Below are 21,962 nucleotides of genomic sequence, written 5' to 3' on the forward strand. Positions count from 1 at the left end.
TGAAAAGAGGAAGAGCACATTATAGGTGGACTGATTCAATCAAGGAAGCCACATCCCTAAGTTTAGAAGATGTGAGCATGGCTCTTAATAACAGGGTCACTTGGAGGTCTCGCTCTTTCATAGGATTGCCATAAATCAAAGCCAAATTGATGGCACATTAACAATAACAAATAGAGAGCAAGAAAGAGGAACTGTTATGCTATATTCTGATCAAGTCTCCTTTTTTCAGCACAGTTGTCATTCTTATTTAGAGCCATGTTGTCAAAAATCAAATGGGGATTCTAAAGCTGTAAGGGAAGAAAGATTATGGCAGCAAAGCTAATTCCTCATGGGTTCTGCACTTACATATATTCAGACCGTGTTCCTGGAATCTATCTCTATCCCATCAGAAGCTGTACTTTTTCAAGGTCCCAGGATGCATAGCGATAGCTTACAAAGTCTATATGTGCAGCAGAAAAGTTAATTATTTGGAAGACAATTCCCATACTGCTTGTGTGATAGTTATAAGCTGTAGATAAGAGGTGTATACATGTAGGCTCTATGTAGAAGAGAGCAGATAGCTTGCCACCCTGTTCTTGCTTGACTCATTCTCATGTTCAGTATCTCATGTGGTCATGTGGGTGGCCTTCCTGTAAACACTGGGAAAAAAGAAAGTGTTTTCTCAACAATGCCATTTTCCTTTCTGCTGCTTTCCAGATCCTTATGTCAAGGTATCTTTACTCTGTGATGGAAGAAGGCTAAAAAAGAAGAAAACCACCATAAAGAGAAACACACTTAATCCTACCTACAATGAGGCAATAATCTTTGATATCCCTCCAGAAAACATGGACCAAGTCAGTCTGCTTATCTCGGTTATGGATTATGACCGGTAAGTGAGTGTCTCTGCAAATCTAATTTCGGCCATTTCACCTCCCTGCCCCTGTTAAATTCCATTTCATGACTCATTTGATTACATGGCTGGCTTCTGTTGAAGACACACCAGGTCACTTAGATGCACCAAGCTTGGTTTTTCAGTTGTTTTCCCCTTCAGTAGTTTGGGTGTGTCTCTGAGCTTCCATGGCTTCTGGAAAAGGAGCATAGCTGGATTCTCTGAACTGACTCTGCCTCAGCTTTAAGCTGTGCACAAAACCTGTGGGAATTCTGGATGTGGAATATTATCAACAATGCCTTACAATCCACCTGTCAGTGTTTAGTATCAACTAAACACTGTATCTTGGTTGCACACACAGAGAGAGGTCACTGCCCTTAGGCTTTCCCCAGGCACTGAGCCAGAAGATGTGTTGAGTCTAGGGTCCAGTCATGCTACACATTTATAGTACTATGATTCCACTGTATCTGCTGTAGCTCTGCCCTATGGAATCCTAGGATTAGTAGTTTGGTGAAGCTCTAAAGCTCTCTGGATGCAAAATCTATACACCCCTCCCTAAACAACAAATCCCAGGATTCCATAGGATGGAACTATGTGGAATTATACAACATGATGCTATAATTTTGCAGCATGACAGAGCCCTGAACATCATAAGCTGTTTTAGAGATGCATGGAAATATATATGGTTTAATTAAGCACAAAGGCCACTTACACAAAAGGAAAAGTAATTTGTTTATAGGAACTCCACCAGGGTAGGAGAGATACAAGTTTACAGCAACTTTAACCAGGGGTGTCATTTGGTGGTGCAGGGGGTGCAGACCACACTAGGTGACACCTTGAAGGTGAGAGCTAAGGCTCAAGAAAAGCCCCAAATGGGAGGCAGTGGCAAAGGGGGTGCAGGGTGGCAGCAGGCCAGAGCAGGCAGAGGGGGCAGCTGGGGGGCTTTGCCAGGCAGCTTGGGCAGGACAGGGAGGCCACCACCACCTCCCCCTCTCATGTCCCCATGTTGTCTCTCCTAAAATGAATGGCTGCCTGGGGGGTGATACCAAACTTAGTGATGCCACTGACTTTTGTTACATACTCCAGAGAGAGGGAGAGGATTCTGAGACACCCTGAAATTATCAGCCAAGGACAAGGCAAGAAGGGAACACAGCACATTAAGTGGCCCTAATTATCTACTACTGCCCCTAAAGACACATAGCATTTAATACAAGCTTTGCTGGACTGTTCATCATTCTTCCACATGAGGAGGGCACAGGACTCCATACACTTTATAGTGCCACCTCCCTATACCCAGTTTGGAATCTAAGAGGTTAGCAACAGCCAATTATGCCTTGCAGTGTGTATACTAAGCATCAATGACAGCGAGAAAAAATCAACTGGTATTTTTTTTCTCTAGCATGGAAATACAATGATGGGGTAGGTTTTTCTCCATGAATGCCTGCTATGCAGATGTTAAAGACATAGAACATCTGTAAAAAAAGAAAAAAAAGAAAATGATTTGTTATTCTGGCTGTGCCTAACTGCAAGGACTAAAGATAAAGTAGGTTGAGGAAATATTGGCAAGAGCATCGGACTAGATATTGCAAGCCATCATGAGCCTGCAGAAACAGAAGAGGCAAGGTCCCAAAGCAAGAAGGAATGAGATGTATGTTTAACAGCTAGGTACAGCTTAGGCAGGAGTATACTCTCCAACATTTCACAGGTAAAAACCCAGACACATGGCCACACAACATCAGAATGTGGACAAACTGGCTAAAGAAATTAATGGGGAAGAGCAAACAAGCTAAGGTGGACTGCAGCAGTTTGATGTTGCCCAAGTCTACAGGGAAGGGCAAAATTCCACTCCTTCCTTTCCTCTTCTCCCTGTTGACTTAATTGAGTGCAAGCTACATTTACACTTTGAACCTTTTTTGTACCATGGAAGTAAGATGAGAATGATGGGGAAAGTGGGAGGAAGAGAGAGACGCTGGAACATTTTATAAGTCGCTGAAAAGTGGGACAATAAAGAATTAATTAGGATAGCTGCAGGGTATGCAAGAGGGACACTTTTCTATATTTTATTGTACTGTTCTTTTAATATTGTGAGCTGCTCTGGGTCCCAGTTTTGGGGAAAGATACTACTACTACTACTAATAATAATAATAATGGAAGAAATGGAAGAATGAGGAGTAATATAAATGATTTAGTGGAGAAAGGAGGTTGAAACGTATCTAAAACAAGTATCTAAAACTTTCAGAGTTGGCCATAATGAAATTATTGGAGTTTGTCGTGTAGCCAACAGTGCTGAAGGATTAGGCCGAGACCACTGGAATGAAATGCTGGCTTACCCACGCAAACCGATTGCACATTGGCACCCACTAGTAGAGGTAAAGAAATCCTATAAGGAGGTATGTAAACTATTTGTTTAAAACTTTCTTTGCATACATGCCCAAAATCCAGCTGAACAGGCTGAAAAGATTTTCAAGTTTCCTTTGGGGTCTGTAAAAAGAACTTGTTATACAGAAACAAGCACTGCACCTTTATTATGAATGCATGTTTACTGATACTTTTGATCAAGTTGTTGTCATGCAATGCCAGGTCTGTAAGGAATAAGTCCCATATCGTATATGACCTGATAGAGGATAAGTGCTGCGACCTGGCTTGCATTACTGAGACCTGGCTTGGGCCTGAGAGTGAAGCGGTGTGGGCACAGGCCCTTCCGGCCGGGTACTCAGTCAAGGACCAGACCAGGTTAGGTGGGGGGGGGGGGGGGGTGTTGCCTTAATCCATAAGAACACCCTTTCCTTGACCAGGAACCATGTCCGACAAACTGACTATATCGAATGTATTTACCTGACCCTGAAGGCCAGGGACAGTTTGGGGATTCTGCTGGTCTACCGGCCACCCCGTGCGCTAACAGACTCCCTGGCCAAGCTGACACAGCTGGTCTCGGAGCTGGTGCTGAAGTCCCCTAGGCTTCTTGTCCTGGGGGACCTCAACATCCCCTTCAAGGCCAGCCAAGGTCCAACTGGTGCAGCTCGGGAGTTCATGGCTACCATGACTGCCATGGGCCTGTCCCAACTGGTCTCAGGGCCTACGCACTCGGCTGGTAATATGCTTGATGTCGTCTTTTGTACAGACATGGAAATTCCGTGGGTGGAGGTAGCCAATGTCTCCGCTTTGTCATGGACGGATCATTTTCTGGTCGAGGCTAAATTCAAGACATCTACCCAAATCCCTCCCAGGGATGGCGGACCTATTAGGATGGTCCACCCTCAAAGGCTGATGGAGTCCAAAAGGTTCCAAGAAGCCCTAGAGGGGTATGTGGTTGGAACTGACAGCGATTCTGTTGATGCCCTGACTAACACCTGGGATACAGATCTCTCCAGGGCTATACACAGTATCGCTCCCAAGTGTCCTTTCAGGCCTGCTTCCAAAAAACAACCCTGGTATACGGAAGATCTCAGGGAAAGGAAGCGGGTTCTGCAATGACTAGAATGCAACTGGCGAAGACACCAGCACTTAGCCAACAAGGCACTCCTAGAGTCCCATTTGAAGGCCTACCGAGTGGCAATAAGTCCAGCAAAGCATTCGTTCTATGCTGCACGTATTGCGTCCGCGGAGTCATGTCTGGCAGAGCTGTTCAGGGTAGTGAGGGAGCTTACCCAACTGCCCCCCTCCCTGAACCTTATTTTGGAACCATCTAAAGCCTGCTGTGACGAGTTTAACAACTTATTCGCAGATAAGATCTCTCGGATAAGGGCTGATCTTGATGCCAGTATTTCTTCAGAATTCAGAGTAGAGGTCTCCAGAGCTTCCGTGAACTTTGTTATACTGGATCACTTTGAGTCTGTGAGTACTGAGGAAGTGGACAAGATTCTTGAAAGTGTTAGGAAGACGACATGCTCTCTCGATCCCTGTCCTTCATGGCTGGCAGCTCAGGAGGGAACGGCTGTAACTAGTATGCTACGCCGTATAATTAATTTATCTTTGAGGGAAGGGCGGTTTCCATCTAGTCTAAAACTGGCCACTGTAAAACCTTTGTTAAAAAAGCCCTCCCTAGACCCCCTGATTCAAAATAATTATTGGCCTGTTTTGCTGCTGCCTTTTTTAGGGAACGTGATCGAGAGGGCGGTTGCCTTCCAGCTTCAAGTGACCTTGGATGAAACGGATTTTCTAGACTCATTTCAAACTGGCTTCCGGGCGGGCTATGGAGTTGAGACTGCCATGGTCGCCCTGGTCGATGATCTCCGTCTAGGCATGGACAGGAGTAGTGTGTCCCTGTTAGTGCTTTTGGACATCTCAGCGGCTTTCGATACCATTGACCATGGTATCCTTCTGGAACGCCTGCGGGAGTTAGGTATCGGGGGCACTGCACTCTAGTGGTTTCGTTCCTACCTCTAGGGCAGATTCCAGATGGTACAGCTGGGGGACGTGTGCTCTGACAAGAGGGAGCTTACATCTGGTGTCCCTCAAAGAGCCAGTCTGTCCCCCATGCTATTTAACATTTACATGAAACTGCTGGGAGAGAACATCCGGAGACACGGGACTCGGTGTTATCAGTACGCTGATGACACTCAAATATGTTTCTCTGTGTCTCCGACTGATGCAGTGACTAGGGATGGCATCTCTCCTCTACATGCCTGTCTGGAGTCGGTAATGGGCTGGATGAGGGAAAACAGACTCAGCTTGAATCCAGAGAAAACGGAAATATTCGTGATATGTTCTCCTGGCCCGGGAAAGGAGATTTCTCCACCTGTCCTGAATGGGGTCACGCTCCCCCTGAAGGACTCAGTTCGCAGTCTGGGGGTGCTTCTGGACTCGTCGCTCCACCTCACATCTCAGGTGGATGTGACAGTCAGGAGCACCTGTTATCAGCTTCGGCTGATACGCCAGCTGCGACCCTACCTGGGCCAGGGGGACCTTGAAATGGTGGTGCATGCTCTGGTAACTTCTCAGTTGGATTTCTGTAACGTGCTCTACATGGGGCAACCCTTGTACTAAACCTGGAAGCTTCAATTAGTACAGAACATGGCAGCAAGATTAGTCACTGGATGTCCCAGGACTAGCCACATAACACCTATTTTGCAAGATCTTCATTGGCTGCCTATTCGCTTCCGGGCGCAATACAAGGTGTTGGTTATTACCTATAAAGCCCTTAATGGCTTGGGCCCAGGATACTTGGAGGACCACCTCTCCCCATATAATCCGCCCCGCACTCTCAGATTGGCTGGGAAGCAATTGTTGAGGGTTCCTAAGTCGAAGTACACCTTGACTGCACAGAGGGCATTTTCCAACTCGGCCCCGCAGTTCTGGAACTCCCTTCCCGGCAAGCTCCGCTCTGTTGCCTCCCTTGACCTGTTTAGGAAGAAGCTCAAGACCTATCTCTTCCAACAGGCTTTCCCCCATGTGTCGTGATATCTGCTCTCTCCCCATCATATAAGTTGTCTTCCAGCTAGTTTTGTTTTGATTTTTATTCTCTGTAATTTTATGGTGTTTTTAACTTTAGAGTGTTTTTATGATGTGTATATACTGTTTGTTTAATGTTTTATACCCTTGTATAATGTTTTATACCCTTGTTGTAACCCGCTTTGATCTCTTTTGGAAAAGCGGGCTATAAATAAACAGTATTATTATTATTATTATTATTATTATTATTATTATTATTATTCATGTATGCAGCCCAACCCCTGCTTTGCCCCAGACACCTCAGTCCTCAAGCATATGAACTCATCTCAGGCTTGCATACTTTTAAACAATCCAGTTCATATTTGGAACCTTCGCTCATGTTCAGCAGACAGCACACAGTGCTAGAATGGCCTGCATACAGAACACAAGCCACCCATGGACTTCAAAGCTAGAATTACAACAGAGAACCGGAAATTAGAGAAGGAACTAATGGAACAGATATGTGCAGTAGCATGAGTTGATAAGAAATCTACAATCCAAAACACTGATAATTTTCCAACATGGTAAAATTCATAAAACATAACCATGTTAGTCTGGAAAATTGGTATCCAAAGAGATCTTGTAGCACCTTTCAGACTAAATGAAAGACATGTGTTGGCCACAGGGCAGAAATAACTCCAAAGCATAATGTTCTAGTGGCAAGCTTACAGAAGCAGAAAAGCCTAAACAGTGTTTGTACTTCCTAAGGCTTATTGCATGTCAAAGAAAAACATCTCCACACAGAGGAAAATCAATATTATAATTTTTATGTTTGTCTGTCTGTTAAGCTATATAAATCCCCATGCTTGAACAAAGAGTCACAAAGTTTGTGTGCTGTCTAATAGGGCCAAAATAAAGAATGTGCAACATTTTGATCCTGATCCATTAACTATTTTTAAGTGAAATAATACTTTGGATTTGTTTGGCGGATGGGCTGGAACACATATCTATGAACCTGTTTTGAGAAAACCATTTACAGTTGAAACTCCTGTTTCTTATGTTAAAAAATAGTAGTGTTTTGCAAAATCAGTTATACAGTATTGCGCACAAATAGATTTGTTGTGCAACATTGCTAATTTTGCACAACTTTTTTTTGTTGTGAACATTGCTGATTTTTATGTAAAAAAACACAGACATAATATGAATACCCTGAAATCTTCATATTAAAATGCATCCGTAGCAGAAGTCTGAAAACACCTAGGTCCAGCGAATGAGCAATATACATCTTTTCAACTAAGGACTCTTGACAGCTTACTAAGTTGAAAGGAGTCTATATATACAATCAATCCATATGACATTCCCAATTAAATAATGCAGCTCAAAGAACATAAAACTATGGCACACTGGGTGCAGGGATTATGAGAAGCATGACCAGCAGCTATCCTGTGGTTTTCAGCAGAGGCTATATGCTTTATTCATGAACAGTGAATAAACCATATGCTATCCCCCAGCTTCAGCCTTTTCCCCCTTGCTAACCTAGGAATAGTATTAGAACAGTGTTAATAAGCCCAGCTCACTGTAAACAGTGCTTCACTTTGAACTGCACTCTTCAGCAGCTTAAAGTGGATCTTTTTTCTTCCCCTCCTTTCTCTTTCTCTGTCATATGTTAATCTGAGGCTGAGCAGGACCCATCTGGGACAAGAAGCTGTTGTGATCCTAGAACAAACACTTCAAAGTATACATATGCTCTGAGTTTGTCTGTGTGTGTGGTATGCCATGAATTTCATGGGGTTTTCATAGGCAAGGAATTCTCAGGGGTGGTTTTGCCAGTTCCTTCCTCTGAAATATAGCTTGCAGTACCTGGTATTTGTCAGTGTTCTCCCATCCAAGTACTAACCAGGTTGACCTCATTCAGCTTTCAAGGTCAGATGGGATCTGGTGACTTTGTCTCTAACACTAAATTTTACCCCCTGGAGATCTACCTGGTATTTTATTTTGGAAGAAGAGCAAACAAAGTAAAAAAGGAAAGGAAAGAAATTACTTGGATCGTCTTTCTCAGAGGAGAGGAAGAAAGCCAGAAACTCTCACTGTAGTAGATACCCATTTCAAACAACAGCTAAAAGTCCCATTAAAGCTTACATATACCAATCTACCTTGTTGCTCCAGGGAATCAGATTCTCCAAATAAGAAAAAAACCTGGCTTATTTACTTACCCCTTCCTTCCTTTCTCTCTCCTTTTCCTTTTTCTCTTTCTTTCCTTCTTTTGGATTTCAGATTTCATGGTTTGATTTTTTTTTAATGGTCAGAACCTATTACAAATTGTCAGTAGGCAGTAAACAAAGTTTCCAAACATGAAACCACTGTTATCTACAGTATCTAACACACTGGTGTCCACTTCTGGCAAAGGGCTGCCTTGGTCTTGAAGCCATTGGAGGCTGCATCCAGCCTTCTCCTACCACAAAAGGTTTACAATTGACTGAAACTTCCCATCACATTATGACAAATCTGCCTGGTGCTATCTTTACTCAGATATAATATTCCTTGAGTTCATTAAGGCATACTACCAAGCAAGCATGCACAGGATTGCTGGTATTAGTCAGCAAAAAAGATGTACACATCTGGCAATATGAATGTCAAATCATTATCATTTAACAATGAAAAGGTTGATCACATGTCTTTAAATCCCCCAGCTAACAAAAGGGATATATATGCATCGACTAATAAATAAATAAATAAATAAATAGTTACACAATAACTGCATCCAAGGCTACTGTTCTTCCATTTACAGAAGACTGTATGATTCAACAGAAACATCCACAAATTGAGAGGAGGGGGGTTGAAATTATCCCTTTCTTTTATATCCTCATGTATAATGTGTCTCAATGGCAGAGGATCCACCAATCCTCCTGAGTAGATTTTGGTGGGTGTGAGGCTCCACAGTGAGAATGGGAAGTTTGCTGAAGCCAACCCTTCTGGACCAAAACCAAACCAAAACAAGAAACAAGCCAACAAACAAAGCCCTTCCTTAAACAGAAGAGCAGGAGTGGATTGAATTCAAAGTAGTTTAATTCCTATCCAGGTTGCAGCTGTTATTATAAAGATGCAAACTAGAATAGATTCAGACTATCTGAACCATTAAAAAAGATGGGATGGTGCCAAAACTGGGACTGCAGTATGGGGACAGCCATCTGGGGAAGAGGAGCAACCACCATAAAGCCTAGTCAAGATTAAAGCCTTACTCAGCCTCATTTAAATGGGAGTTTTCACAGGTGCTAATTACCATCACAAACCTTCACCTTTAGGTCCAAGTACAAAATGTACTCTTTTGATCTACTTTTGCTAAGGCAAACCCAGCAACATGCAGGATAGGAAGCACTCATGAATAAATGAAAATCCCAAACTGCTAAACCAAGTGCTGCAGAGCATACAGATCCTCTGAGGATATGGAAAAGAATATAAACCAGATGTTACAGATGTTGGGCATTGCGCCCTGATAAGGACCAATTAAGAATCTGTAGAAAATAGGCAAGATGAACAAAGACAAAGAGTGTTCCCATGGGTTCAGCGTGTATCATTATGCTGTTCTGAAAACAACTGCTCCAGTCTTACCAAAAATAAACTATACATCTAATTGACATGCACAGCATTACTGAACATCTGGATACTATATGAGCATATACAAGGCAATTGTTGCTAAAGCTTACTAGTACTCTTTAGGCGCATTATAGACGGGCCTAAGCGGCGCCGTCGTCGCGCCATGAATACGCGCGAGGGGCAGCGCTTCCGGATGCGCCTTGCCCCTCGCGCATATTCCGTACGTCAAGATGGCGGCGCCCTATACAGATGGGCGCGGCCATCTTGACGTAACAGACGCTGTGCATCCAGACGTCCAAACCCGGAAGAGACGTCGCAAATGCGCACTTTGGCATTTGCGGCATCTCTTCCGGGTTGCCGGAAGGAGCGCGATTTGCGCGCTCCTTTTTACAGAGCAGGGGAGCCGCGCGGTTTGGCTGCAGCGGCTTCCCCGCGCTGCAACCAGCAGCGGCCCAAGACCGCCCCTTTTGGGCGGCCTGTAACGGGCCTTAGTTACTCATATAAGATAACTCTGGACTGCCAGCTGGATTTGGTATGCCTAAATTTAGTATTACTATGGACATGAGATTAATGGGAAAATGTCTTCCAAGAATGGATGATCCAGCTGGTCCATTAGGAGAGATAGGCAGATACCTATAGCAGCACAGAGCCAGGAATGATTAATTGTGCCACTTCCACATCCAGAGAGGGTTTGCACTACCATGCCTGTCTTGACTGACTCCATTCTTTTTCTATTTCCTTGCCTTAACTGGCCATGCTTTGCTACCTTGTCCCCCATGTCTTGCACTCTCCTATTTGACTTACCTTGAACAGATGCCTTACACTTCTCTGTAAACCAGTATTAGTTACACCAGTGATCTGGTGAGAGTGGTTAGGGGAACCAATGTGATATGAAGTGGAGTACAGGGACTATCTGGATGCCCGTGCCTTTTCAAAACTGCTCTTCTTATTCATCTTTGAGCCAAAGCATAGTGACCCTTTTGTGCTAAGCGATATTCATATACATCTCATCTTCCAACTGGGAATACAGGATACATGGCCATCTCGCTATTGTTAGACTGTGACTCTCATTGGCACTAGCCAGCATGGCCAAATGTGAAGGATCACAGGATTCCTGCTATCATCAGGAAATCTATTTTTGCCAACAGCAAAATCCAACATCTGGATTGAGCATCCCCAAGGCAGTTACCTCTGTAGCAAATCTCCCTCCCTTTCTTTGTTCTGTGATGTTATTTCATTCCAAATATTTATTGGTACAGTATAAAGCAAAGGTCATTTTACAAGAAAAAGCATTTTTAAAACAACAACAAACTGCAGTCTGTTTATTACTTAGCAGATTTCTGGAGGATGAGCTTGGCTTTGTGTCGCATCACAGATTCCCATTATTATTTGCTCAATGCCATAAAACGTATCTAAAATTTAATAAGGCCAGTTCAGTCTTTGGTGCCATGGCATTTATTTGTTTAAAATAGTATATCATCTACTTAATGAGTGCCAGTTACACGCTTGTATCTTCGTGCACCCCATCAATTTTATCTGTGTTTAACAATTTAACACTGCAACATCTCTGGAGAGAGTTAATCATAGTTAGAATCATTTGAGTGGGGGAGGTATTTCAAATTTATTTTAAGCCAGAAAAGCTTAAGAATGGCCCTGTCCAGATGGGCCCTTTGCGGCATGTCCACGACGTGTTAGAGTTGCCTCGGGGTGGCGTGTGCACACACCACGCAACCCTAGCACATCATGCATGCGCCTCAGTTGTGCAGCACCATACATATGGTGCGCACAATGATTACATCGCAGCTGTGCTGCCTCCAAATGGCACTGCGCAGCTGTGACATAACCACGCCGTCTTTGCGGCGCTGCAAAAAGGAGCCACTTTTGGGAGCTCCTTCTTTGCTGTGCAGCAGCGCCACACAATTTATATGCTGCAGTGCTCCTGCGCAGCAGAGAGAGGCGCCAAGGAGGCGCCTCTTTTTGGCGGTCTGTACCCTGCCAATAGTTCTTCGATTTTTTTAAAAGGGCTTTAATTTTATAAACTGATATCAAGATATAATATGTTCATGTACTCTATATGCTGTTTTTCCCCCATACTGAAAATTCCATGACAGAAAAGTATCCAGAGACCAAATTTCCATTCTCCTGCTTATTACAATGTAGCTTCTTTCTCCCCTCCCATTACATTCTCTGGTACATACATGCATTCCAATATACTGTAGAGGAATTTCGCCAAGGAATTCCAAAAGAAAATCAGCATGTGCTTTAAAGTCTACAGCAAAGCCTTTGACTGCATAGATCACAAAAAGCAATGAAACACTCTTAAAGACATAGGAGTCCCAACACATCTGTTTGTCCTGATGAGAAATCTAATTAGCATGAGAGGTAACTTTTGGAACAGAAGATGGAGAAACAAAATGGTTCCCAATTGGCAAAGGGATCTGGTAAGGCTGCATATTATCACCCTACTTGTTCAACTTGTATACAGAAAATATCATATGAAGAAGGTGGAATAAAGATAGCAGGAAGGAACATCAACAATCTAAGATATGCAGATGACACCATACTACAAACGGAAAACATCATGGACTTAAAATAATTACTATGGAAGATCAAGGAAGAGAATGCAAACACAGGCTTGTTGATGAACATAAAGAAAACAAAAATAACAACCATGAAGAATCTACATAAATTCATCCTAGACAATGAGGAAATTGAAATAGTTAGAGTTCCTGTACCTTGGATCAAACATTGATCAGAACAGGCCTGAATCTGCAAGGGCTGCTAACAACAATAACAGCATACTGTAGAGGAAGAGATGCATGTCTTACTTTTGCAGAATCTGGGGAAGTTACTTTGAGGGCTCCAGCTTCCAGAAATCCCCAGATAGCATTGCTTAGAAAGTTACCTTTTGAAGCTACAACTTCCAGAATTCCCCAACCTGGTTTGGGGGATTCTGGGAGTTGTGGTCCAATCTCTGCTATACCATAGATATGGGCTCATTTATACCAACCAGAATACTCTGAGCTGTTCCTGCCCCTGTGTTACCGCTAAACTCCTTAGTAATGCCAGGGGGCTGTCTATATGCACCTTCCCACTGTGCTGCCCAACTGCTGCTGATACAAGTCACTCCCTTGGAGGTCACAACAAGGAAAGACAGGGAAATACTGTGCTTTCCCCCAATTTTGCTTAGTTCAGAGCAAAGTCAGTTTAAGGGCCAGAACCATGGTATCTACCTGGAGTAGCTGTACGTTGTGAGAACTGCCAGCACTGGCTTCAGGATGAGTTCGACATTTCCCTCCCCGCCCCAGCATAGACAAGCTTAAATTTTCCTCAAAACCTTCTTTCTTATGTAGTCTGATATACACAGGATGCTTGATTTCAAAATTATGCATTTTATTTTAAAAAATTGTATCTGATTGCTACCATGTAATGGTATTTATTATTTGACATATTACTAATACTTTTAGTATGTAAGATAAAATGGTGGATTTAAAATAACTTGAAAATATTTGTTTAAACTCTGAAAACAATTGAAACTGGTTGCTCCTTTTTATATTTGGCATGTACTACCTGACAAAGAGCAAACAGCCAAAAGTTTCCCCTTTCTTTTCAACTCAGATTTTGAAACAGTTTATCATTCAGCATGAAAACCTGAGATCTGATATATACCAAAATTATTTACAATTTCCTTTGCAGCTCTACCATTGACCTTTCTTTTCTGAATCCTTCCCAAGTTGTGACTGCTTTCTTTAATTGTAGTGCTCAGAGATGAAGAGATTTCATCAGCACAAATCTCATTCTTACTCTTCACTATAAATAGGTTTTGTCCTGTTTGAGTACCCATTTTGTGGCTAACCAATCTTCTGCTTCTGCTAAGCAATCTACTTATTCATCTTTTACTTGTTGCTTGTTCTTAACATTTAATTCAGTTGTCTATCCTACATCCCATTCTGTTTCTTTATCACTTTCTCCTGATATGTTTGCTGAGCAGTTTGTTGATAGATTGTGTATATGAACTTGGATTACCTTATCTTTGTGCATTTATTTTTGTGTTCTTGCCTTCTGTTGTCCTTTGTCCTCTAAAACTATTGTCCCCTAAAACTTGCTTACTTGTTAAACCTCCCCATTTCTTATGCTTTCCCTGTCTCTCCTGTTGCACTGTAATTATATGCAAAGGGATTTTGCAGCTCCTTTGAGACTAACTGAAAGATAAAATTTGGTAGCATGAGTTTTCATAGACTTGAGCCTACTTCTTCAGATGCATCTGGTGGAGTCAAAAGCCCAGAAACAGATCTATATAGCAATCAGTATGTGAGAATGTCCATAGGAATGCAAATGTGCAGAGTTTTTATGTGGAGATGAGGTGACAAGTTCATTTTTAACAATAATCATTGTGGGACAAGGCAAGGATGTTGCCTAAAGCCAAGATAATGATATGAGTGGGATGTAGTGTGGCAGCCAAAAAGAATACAGTCAGCCCTTTGTATCCATGGATTCAAGCATCCATGGCTTGAAAATATTAAAAATATAAATTCCAAAAGTAAATCTTCTTGTTGCCGTTTCATATAAGGGATACTATTTCACTATGCTATTGTATTTAATGGAATTTGAGCATCCACAGATTTTGGTATCCACAGGAGTTCCTGGAACCTAATCCCAGTAGATATCAAGGTCCCACTGTATGTGATGAATTTGCCAAGAAAACCCCCATGAGCCATGGGATTAACTAGTGTTATAACATGTGTAGTGTGGCAGGAAACCATTGCCTATGTTCAATCCACTGCTGATAGACTGCAGTTTTTTGATATATTGCATTCTGCTGTTTCTCTTTCCAATCTTCCTTTGGAGTCCTTTTGTTCAAGGACTGCTATACTGAGGTCCAAGATGGAATGTCCAGGAAAAATGAAGTGTTCTGAAATCAGTGTATATATACACACACACACATTCCTAATGTCTGATTTACGTCTATTTGTCTGCTGGTGTAGGCACCGGCCTGTTTGCCCAAGGTCTTTGTTGACATAGTATGACATAAGTCACATTGGAGGATAAGCAAGGAAAGTCCCTCTAATATTATGGACGATACCATTAGGTCCTGTGATGACATTTCCTGAATAGATGTGTGGGCAGAGTTGTCATCCAGGTTTGTGGCAAGGCTTTCTGCTTGTATCCACTGAGGACAGAAAATGACAAAACCCCACTAGTAGTGATATACAGCTCCCAGCTGAGACCACGCAGATGTATCATCAATAAACTACAACTTATTCTCAACAATAATGCTGGCCTCTTGAGAGCTCTTGATGGCAGGCCTTTACACACATTCAGACAGCTATTAAACTGCAAAGAGTTACTTACCTATAGAAGAACACACAATACAGATGTGAACACAAGTATGCCTTGTGAAGATAAAGTACAGTGTGTATTTGAGGAAATGCTACTCCCTACATATGACTGGCTGAGGACTGAGATCTGCTGGGGGCCTCTTCTATATCCCACCAGTGAGGACAGTATACTGTATGGGGACATATGAGAGAGGCTTTTCAAATGTGGCACCCCAGTTGTGGGATATTGGCTGTTTGGAATTGTGGAACATGGATATTCATCAAGGCCTTTCGGCTTCATAGAAGTATCTCAAATTTTAAAACTTTAAAAAAACTTTAAAAAAACTTTAAAACCTTTTAAATCTATTTGAATTCATTGTTATGTTTAAGATGTTTTTAGCTTATGTATACACACGTGCACGCGTACACACTGTTCCCTGACTGACTGTAAAGTTGATGGCGGGAGCTTGCATAAGTTGGAGAAGACTGGATCTATATCCTTTTCTTTCCCATACTGAACAAAAGGAAGAGTCATGTTTCCAAATCTGTCCACTCTTGACTGTGGTCCTACTCACTGCAAGAATATGGTTCCCAACAGATTTCAGTGGAGGCAACATAAAGACCTCAACATAAAAAAGATAGCCTAGGCAGTTTCCACTCTATTTTATATTCACATTCACTATTTTCATTTTTCAGATTCAGCAAAATAGTAAATAATGATTTATTCTCACAGTGCAGAGATACAAACATATCAGGCATTTGCACACAAGCACTCTGAAAACACGAATCTTTCATCAGGATGCTTATATTGTTGTGAAACCCAACATTAAAAGTTCAATATGAGCTGTAATTCACAGATACCATAGAAGCTGAAAAAGCAATTGTCCTCTCTCCAATCCAATCTGACATTTTGGATGGAAATAAATAGCTATATTGATCATGACAATGCTTTAAAATATTCATCCACCCAATGTGGAGGCATTCAAAACAGAGATGCTCCTAGTTGGTTAGTTATTGAAATATTTCTGTATTACTTGGCATTTACATCACTTGGCACTGGCATTTGTGGTGGTTAACAACTGCACTACATAACAATAAGAGGAAAAAACCCTCCCCGCAATCAGTACCACATCTTATAGTGTCTGTTTGTCTGTTATATTATACAAATCTACATGCCAGATCACACTCACCATATTAGGAGTTTTAGCTAATGGGAGAAAAATAAATACTGTATTAAGGTTTGAGACCTAATTGGTCAGCTATTCTAGATACCTCCCAATACATTTTATTTCTGTTTATGTATTTATTGCTCTAGATGCACATTTATTAACCAATTTTAATCAAGTTTCAAATTTACACATTTGGAATCAGTCAGGAAATTTTAGCTTTGAAGGGGAAGTTTACTGTTTATTTTTGCAGGAACGTTGGTTAATATAATAGAAAGATTATAGGTGTTATTGATCATAAGCAAAATCATAAGTAAAATCACCATCAGTGTGAAGAATACAAGTTAGTACAACATATTCTTAGTACAACATATTAAGGCATTCCAAACAGCTGATAGCAGAGGGAATGCCAAGGTAAAAACAGCACACTAGCACTGGGGCCTAATGATAGGAGATCATTCCACAAGATGAATAACACTACAGAGAAAGCCTATCTATGTGCAATTGCCAAATGGAAATCTGTATGCCACTCTCTCTATATATCTATTCCTTCATAGCAGACTCTCCACTGGTGTACTTCCTTTAGCAAAGATCTAGTATCAGTATGGTAGGGTGTTGCTAGTAATGTATCATAGTTATTCCATTCTTTACTAACTTTATTTTCCAAATAAGGGCAGCCTAAGGCAGTGTTCATTACAGTAATCCAAACAAGAGATTACCAAAGAATAGAATGTAGTGCCATGCTATCCCTGTTCACAAACAGATGCAGTTGAAATACCAAGATAAGCTGAAAATAGGAAGTCATAACCACAGATGTCTCTTAGCATTGCTTTCACTGTTACTGAATTAGTTCCCCTGAAGGTGATGGATTTAGGAGCACCACCAAACTTTGACTCTATTCCATCACAAGGAGTACAATCCCATTCAGAAGTTCTAATACTGTACCTCTTATTACCAGATCCAGGAGCTACTCAGCCACAATGTCTGTACCTTACTGGAGTACAATAGAGTGGAATCACTCATGTTTTGAGTACAGCCATTGAAAACAATGAGGTTTCAGTATGTTATGATTGAAGTGTCCCACTGATTTCAAACAGTTTTCTCCAAGCCTAGATAAGCCTGGATCCAACTCTGCAATTATTTTGAATAGGAAAGCTCCTACATACATGTGGTGGGTCTTGATGGTAAAAACTATAACTGGAAATTCCTATGGGAGATGCATGAATGTGCTGTCCCCTCACTCACTTGTGCAGGAAATCCATCTCTGGTTCTGACCACTAATATGTTTTTATGCACTGTTTGTTCATGACTCTGTTCAATAACTTGCTGCCTTTCTTCTTTCCACAGTGGCATGGTCGAGCAGCCAGCTTTGACAGCCAAGGTTCATGTCCCTCTCCCAAACCACCTCCAACGCCATGATATCAGAAGTTGAATGCAATGGGACTCAACTAAATTCTTCTCATTTTGGTTTGGTATTTTACCATGTGTCCTGAATTCTTAAGCAACCTATTGCTGGATCACAGAAGAACTGGACACCAGAGACTGAAAATAGTTGTTTCCAGACTGATAAAGGCAGCAGACTTGTTTTGTGGTCATATGTGTCTTAGTTATTTATGTCTCTCAAGGTGATGTTTCCTGTGGTTTTTACTTTTTGGACATAGCTGCCTGGGGGGAAAAAGTCAGACAAATGAGACATAGGCCAGTCTGTAAAATACAGTAACATGTAAAATAGCTATGTGTACATGTGTGGAGACAGATGAATAATAGAGAAATGTTGGCATTCTGCAGATAATCATGCAGGTTTAAGGTGGAAAGTGAGGATGAAAAGATGAGAAGGCTTTGATTAGACTCTTTGTATCATGTGAAGACCCTTTGTTATTGTGATCAGTGACACATTACAGGTTTTCTTCTTCATACTGTGAAGTTCATGGAGTCTGTGAAATGTGCATCCCAGTCTGCCCTATGGTGTTTTTTAAAGAGTTGCTAATTCCTCAGGGAAAAAATAACCATTTTCTGTATTTACATTCTCTTGAAAAACTTTTTGCATGAACTCTGTTGCTTAGGGACCTGCCCAGTCCTGCTGAAGTTCAAGAGCTGGTCACAGCTTTGTGATTTAAAAATCTCTCTTTCTCTCAAAACCAAAATATGGGTTGATTGCCCACCCATATTCCTTTTTTTCCTTTGAGAGTGGGGAAATGGATGTATTTGTGGAGCTGTTGTGCTCTCCTAAACTGTTTAGCAAAGGAGGATTTTTAAAGGAACCTTTTCGTCTTTAATCTATCGGTTGTCACAAAAATCAGTTGAAGCTGTTTGCCTCAATCAGCTGATAGCTATAACATTCTGAGTATTTGGTTTTTTCCCATAAACTTGAGAAGGTAAAAAGAAATTTGCTTTAAAAACCCCACTATGTTGAAAGTGTTCTAAAAATAATTATTTCTGACCAATTCAAATACCTTTATTTGTCAAATTACAAGGCTGTCACATAGCATTCTTCTAGTTCTGATCTCGAGGGTGCTAATAATGGCATGTCAACACTGCAGGGACTCCTACTATGATTCCATCCTGGCTTGCATAGCTTACAGCGCAGTTGCCTTGGACAGTTTGCTGCTTCTTTCCTTCTTGACTGGATTCCTCTTTTCTTATAGTGCAGTTGCCACATGCCACATTCCCATGAGTTATTGAAGACTGACACAGCTATCTCTGGGAACTTAATGCATTAGGTTTGCTTGTCTGTCTCAACTATTCTTCCTAGATTGCATTTTTAAATATATATATATATTTATTTTCTCAAGAGACAGACACTACTGCACATTCCCTCCATAGGCAAACAGCATGACTGCAAGGAGCTCGTGCTGCAAATCTTAGCAGATGATATTAAATCTGTTTCTGCATTTCCGCTCAGGCCTGGCACATACTTTATCTTCAGTGTCATGGGAACTTCTGTAACATATCTGTTTCTGTGCCAAAATATTTGAAAGAGAACTGAGGTGTTGGTGTGGGTACTGTGCAAAGCTTAGAAATGTTACTCCTTTGGGCAGCAACTTCCAGAATTCCCAGGTCAACATGGCTCATGGCCATACTGGCTGGGGGATTCTGGGAGCTGTAGTCCAAAGAAGGGAGGTTTTCTAAATATAAATTGGTTATATTTAAAGTCTCCTTCTTTGGAGGTCTTAAGCAGAGGCTGGATGGCCATCTGTCAGGGGTGCTTTGATTGAGATTTCCTGCATGGCAGGGGGTTGGACTGGATGGCCCTTGTGGTCTCTTCCAACTCTACGATTCTGTGATTCTATAATCCAATTCTTTTCATATCCACATCATTATATATGTAGTGTTGGCAAACAGCTATTGTTGGTGGTGCTGGAGTTGAAGGAGCATGTCAGGATCTACTGCAGATATTGCTTTGTATTATTTATTTATTTATTTCCCTCCTTTCTCCAGGTATAGGCACTCAAGGTGGTTTATTCTATACACAGAACCAATATATATATATACATATATATATATACACACACACACACACACACACACCAATACAAGTGATCCTAAATAAAACTGTTAACTTATTGGCCTTTAATTACACAACATCTTTCATCCCAGTGTAAAAACTGAATTTTAAACATGGCGAACGCTATCTAAGCAAAGCTAAACATATCTAGCTGGATCACGTTCCTGGGTCCAGTTGTTGTTTTTCTAAAAAAAAGTTGTTCTGGAGGAAATTTGGAAAAAATCATTTTTAAAAAACAACTGCTTCCAGAATCTCCACAAACAGACAGTGCTCATGACTATAATCATGTTTATGGTTGTTATGCCCAGATTTTAAGGGCAACCTGTTCAACCTGAGAGCATGTAGTGGAAATCTCTCTCCCAGTAAATTTATCCACAGCAGGGTTGACACAGACAAAGAGACACCAAATTTGGTTTTAGACACTATGTATGTAACATTTATTGAAATACACAGACATAGACAGATACAAGTACCAAGAGAGCTCTCACACACAGCTTTTTCCTTTTTTTCCCTTTAAAAGTGGGGTTTCTCCCAATCTTGTGTTCATTCACCTAAATCCACTTGCTAACAGCAGGAAAATCAGCAGATCCAACCTGTGTGTGGATTGTGAATCCACCTTCTGTTTCACTGCTTCACTTCCTGCCACTGCTCTGAACTGAATGGCAACTGGACAGTGCCAAAGTAGTGTGAGAGGAGCTATGGGGAAAGCTGTGGAGTGATCCTGAATGCCCCTGCAGCAATGGATCCATCAGACAGCCTGTTTGCTAGTCCCAGCAGACAACTGAAGTAACAGAACTTATATAAATGTTGACTTGCTTTTCAGCAACTGATTCAATGTATCTCTCTAGCTGGGACTAGCAATTAGATTTAGGCCATTGTTTTCTATGAGTCTTAACTACTAGATGGGCTGCAGCCAATAACTTTTGCGAAGCTTCTTGTTTATAGGTTATATTATATTTTTCACCTTGTATGTAACACATTTGTTGCAGTTTCTTTTAAATGATATTTGAAACAAATTTCCTTTTACCTTGAAATGATTATTACCTGGAGTGGTGAAGTTTGTCATTGTACATTTCTCTTCAACCAAATTAGTTGAGAATTGAGTCCAACAAATTCAATGAGGAGGGGAACCCCACCCTGAAATCCAGCCTCACCCATTAGCTCTCTCTGTTAATGTTCCGATTCTCTGATTTCAAAACTTTCCAGACTTGTGTATATAACTTTGCAGGGAAATTTTGTTCAGTGAGAGACCGATTTGTTCTAGCTCCCTACTACACCTTGTGTCTTAATTTTCTCTGTATGTGCCACATGCTAAAGGAGCATCAGTCTAATAAAATGACTTTTTTTAAAACCTCTTGCCTTGGGCAGTAGTATACTTCTTTCTCTCTCTCCCTCTCATACACAGTCAGTGACAGAATGAAGATTTCCAAAAATATATATAAAAAATAAAAAATGGTATGTTGGAATTCCTGATTCTCCAGGGTTCTAAATGGTTCAAGGAGTACAGCAGATTGCCTGCCATAGAAAGTCATAGAAAGTTTATGGGAGATGACAAGGACAGTGATAGAAGCAGGTGGGCCCAGTGAGCTTGTTGTTGTTGTTGTTTGCATCAAGCCTGCTTCAACTTACCTAGGAACCTTGGAGTGAGAGAGTTCTAAAGTTGCCATAGATCACTAAAAAGTCAAATAAATGGGTCCTAGAGGATCATTGTCATCATCATCATCATCATCATCATCATCATCATCATCATCATCATCATCATCATCTATCCTACCTTTTCCCCCAATTGGGACTCAAAGCGGGTTATAATGATTTTTTTTAATTGTTTAAAATCCACAAGATACAAAAGCTAAAACAATTAAACAATCTGAAAAAATTAAAACCTGATTAAAGCATATATCATTAAAACATACCACCAGCACAACAATTAGCAATATCTAGTGCATTGTTCAGGGTCCTTGATGGTGCTAAAGTGAGCACCCAGCTTGTTGGGGGCAATTGATTTACACATTGTAAACTGCTTAGAGCATGCTTAAGTGCACTGATAAGGAGTATAGAAATGTACTTGCTATTGCTATAATGCTTGGTAAAGGAAAAGATAGTAGGGGAAAAAGAATGATCACATCACAGGTTGAGTGATT

The 21,962-nt window shown here is 41.3% G+C and overlaps 1 protein-coding gene across 2 annotated transcripts in view; it reads left to right on the top strand.

The window, feature by feature from the left end:
* Window positions 1-19,527, top strand: part of SYT6 (synaptotagmin 6) — a 208,004-nt gene extending 188,477 nt beyond the window's left edge. For both annotated transcript variants that reach the window (XM_042461406.1, XM_042461407.1), the window contains exons 5-7: window positions 697-868; window positions 3,108-3,258; window positions 17,664-19,527. In XM_042461406.1, coding sequence (XP_042317340.1) covers window positions 697-868; window positions 3,108-3,258; window positions 17,664-17,735 — 395 coding nt within the window. In that variant the 3' untranslated portion in view covers window positions 17,736-19,527. The remainder of the gene's footprint in view (window positions 1-696; window positions 869-3,107; window positions 3,259-17,663) is intronic.
* Window positions 19,528-21,962: the final 2,435 nt, after the last annotated feature.

This window comes from Sceloporus undulatus, chromosome 4, assembly GCF_019175285.1.
Source record: "Sceloporus undulatus isolate JIND9_A2432 ecotype Alabama chromosome 4, SceUnd_v1.1, whole genome shotgun sequence".
NCBI lineage: Eukaryota > Metazoa > Chordata > Lepidosauria > Squamata > Phrynosomatidae > Sceloporus > Sceloporus undulatus.